The sequence below is a fragment of the Apaloderma vittatum genome, unplaced genomic scaffold (assembly GCF_000703405.1).
Source record: "Apaloderma vittatum isolate BGI_N311 unplaced genomic scaffold, ASM70340v1 scaffold31849, whole genome shotgun sequence".
Lineage (NCBI taxonomy): Eukaryota > Metazoa > Chordata > Aves > Trogoniformes > Trogonidae > Apaloderma > Apaloderma vittatum.
This window is the reverse complement of record NW_009736343.1, coordinates 883-3,529: the sequence shown is the minus strand read 5'-3', so window position 1 is coordinate 3,529 and position 2,647 is coordinate 883. Positions and strand designations below refer to the sequence as shown.

The 2,647-nt window shown below is 56.0% G+C and overlaps 1 protein-coding gene across 1 annotated transcript in view; it reads left to right on the top strand.

The window, feature by feature from the left end:
* Nucleotides 1-538, top strand: part of LOC104279604 (apoptosis-inducing factor 3-like) — a gene marked incomplete at its 5' end in the record, with an annotated part of 6,251 nt that extends 5,713 nt beyond the window's left edge. The window contains 2 exons of the mRNA XM_009876943.1: nucleotides 266-370; nucleotides 496-538. Coding sequence (XP_009875245.1) covers nucleotides 266-370; nucleotides 496-538 — 148 coding nt within the window. The remainder of the gene's footprint in view (nucleotides 1-265; nucleotides 371-495) is intronic.
* Between the last annotated feature and the right edge of the window lie 2,109 nt (nucleotides 539-2,647).

The following is a 2,647-nucleotide window of genomic DNA, read 5'->3' as shown; positions in this document are numbered from 1 at the left end:
AAGAGGATAAGCTTTAAAGACACCAGCTGGGCAGGGAGCCTGGGATACATCTCCTCTCCCTCTGCCCCACTGCTCCCAGGCTCACTGCTCAGCTCCCGGCGGCGCCAGGCGATCTGCCACCCGTCCCTGCGCACCCCGCAGCACCAGCCAGCCGGCCCTGAGCCCTCCAAAACACAGCCGGCCTCCAGCCAGGGTGCCACGGGGCTGCTGCCCTGCTGAGTTATGTACACGGAAGAGATGCACATTCTTCTGCTTTCCCTTTCAGGGACGGCTTCGTGACTGCAGCTGCCAGCCTGAACTGCGACCCCATGGTGTCCCTGATTGCAGAAGTTTTATACTCGGGGAAGCGAATCTCTAAAGAAGAAGCAGAGTAAGTGACACCCTGACCGAGCCGGTGGGTGGCTCAGCACTGTGCTCCCCACGACAGCGAGTCCTCCAAGAGACACAAAGTCAGAATAAGTTACTGTAAATCCCCAACGTACCTCTTATTTGCAGGGCCTGGGACATTGGCAATATACCCGCGCTGGCAGAAACCTAAGCTCAGTACGTGCCCTGCCGTGAGGGGCACGGAGTCAACCAAGTGTTAATAGCTCCACATCCTCCTGTCCTGGCACAGGAGAAATAAACTCATGAGCAAAGCTGAACCCAACACCTGCATTTCGTGTTTGCAGACAGCCCTTGGCTACTCACTCGCATGCTGGGGCAAAGCGAAGCAACACTTTCCTCCTAGATGAGGATCTCCTGGGCTGGATAAGAGGAGGAGGCCCATGTCCTGGAGCTCAGCTAAAGGTCTGAGCAGGCAGAAGCAGCCACACATTCACAGATCTACCAGCCCCTCCTGCTCCTCTCAGTGGCAGCTGACAGGGAGATTTCATTCAGCACACCGGTCACGCTGACCTTATACTTTGCAGAAAGCACATTTTCCCAGCAAGGGAAGCTGTGACTGAGGCAAGCTGCTCTCCCAAGCTGCTAACTCGGTAGTCTGTGTGCAGGAACTTGCACGAAATATCCTATCCCTAAGGAGAGACGGCTGCCATCCGCCCTCTGAGCGAGCAGCACCTGCTGGCATTGCTACAGCCGCCTTGAATATTGCATTAGCTGCGCAGCGAGCCCTTCCCACCCCCGACAGCACAGAAATCCAGCCCCTGTCTGCGTCCCCTCTCCTGCCGTGTGGATGCTTCGAGGAGGCAGCCAGACACTGCAGGAAACGCAGCCTCGATGCTAGAGGAAAGAGTTACTAGATTTTTGCAAGGCAACAGCGAGCAAGGCTGCACTTTCTACAGGAAACACTGGGCTTACTCACCAGTCACATGGGGCTTTGCCGGAGGAAGGGTAAGCCCCAAGAATGGGGCAAGTTCCCGCAGGGACACTTAACTTCATCAGCCTAGAAGCCCTCTGTTTTCACATTAAATGCAGGCTGGCCAGAGCACAAGCCTGTCTGCTCAGCAGGCGAGAGACTGCAATGCCGGGTTTGTGTTAAATGCAGGAACTCGCACTCGTGCACTTTCCCACTGAGGAGTTTGACCCCAAACATGGCGTTTTACATTTCCTGACCCCAAGAGCTTGGTGCTGCCTCTCAGGGCAACTCTCTACCCTGAAACAGCCACATCTTACCAGGGCAAGAGCTGGTTTTCAGCAGAGCAGGTCAGTCCTTCATGACGACAGCAGGAAACAGCCGCTCTAAGCTTTACTCTTACGCTGAGGGGGGACACGCTGGTGGCTGAAGATATCAAACTTTGACAGTGCTGTGCTGCATAGCATGGCCCGGTCACTGCTCCTCCTTGCCCTCAGGCATCCTGCACACACACACACACACACACACACACACACTTCCACCCACCCAAACTCTTTGCCCTCCTCGATGCTCTCCAGGACTTGAGCACTGAGCAGGTGCCAGCTATTTCGTGTGGACTTGCAACAGGGCACCTGCGGTGGAAGAAATCGGCTTTGCCTCAGGCTGGAGGTGTTCACCCGTGGTGCTTTCCACTCAGAGAGTGATCTGAGGCGGGATTCAGCAGCCCCACTCTCTCAGGTGACAACAACCTCAAAGAAACTTGGCTTCTTTTAGCCATCAGCAGCCACGCCCCAAGTAAAGCAGCTTTATATAAGAACGAAGGGCCCCAGGATAACATATTTGCTCCACTTCTACCACTTAACGGACAACAGGCCACTTTCTGCATGTCACTGGGTGCCAAAATTTGGTAGCAGCCCTGCCTTAGGCAGCTGGAGCCTGGACAGGCAGATTTAGTTGAGACTGTGCAGACATTTCAGCACGGGGCCATTCCTCCCTGCCCGCCCTCGGAGCTGGGATGGGTCGTGCTCTTCCTGGCAGGCTCCAAGCAACAGCACCCAGACACTCCTCTGCTTCCTGGGAGCCCTTGCTGGGTCCACATACAGATATTTCACCCTGCACTGACCCGTGGGAGAGCTGCAGAGCACACCTCTTGCCTGGTGCAAGGCAGGGGGGTCTCCAACCCTAGAGAGCAGCTTCCAAGTCCCCATTGGAACAGTCTTCTGCTTCTGTCCACCACCATGGCAGAGTCTGGACCATGGAGGAGCCCAGCAAGGTTCACTTGGGCACCTCCCAGTGCTGCCAGTGCCAAATATATGGGATCCAGGCGCTTCCCCAGGGCTGACCACAGACAGG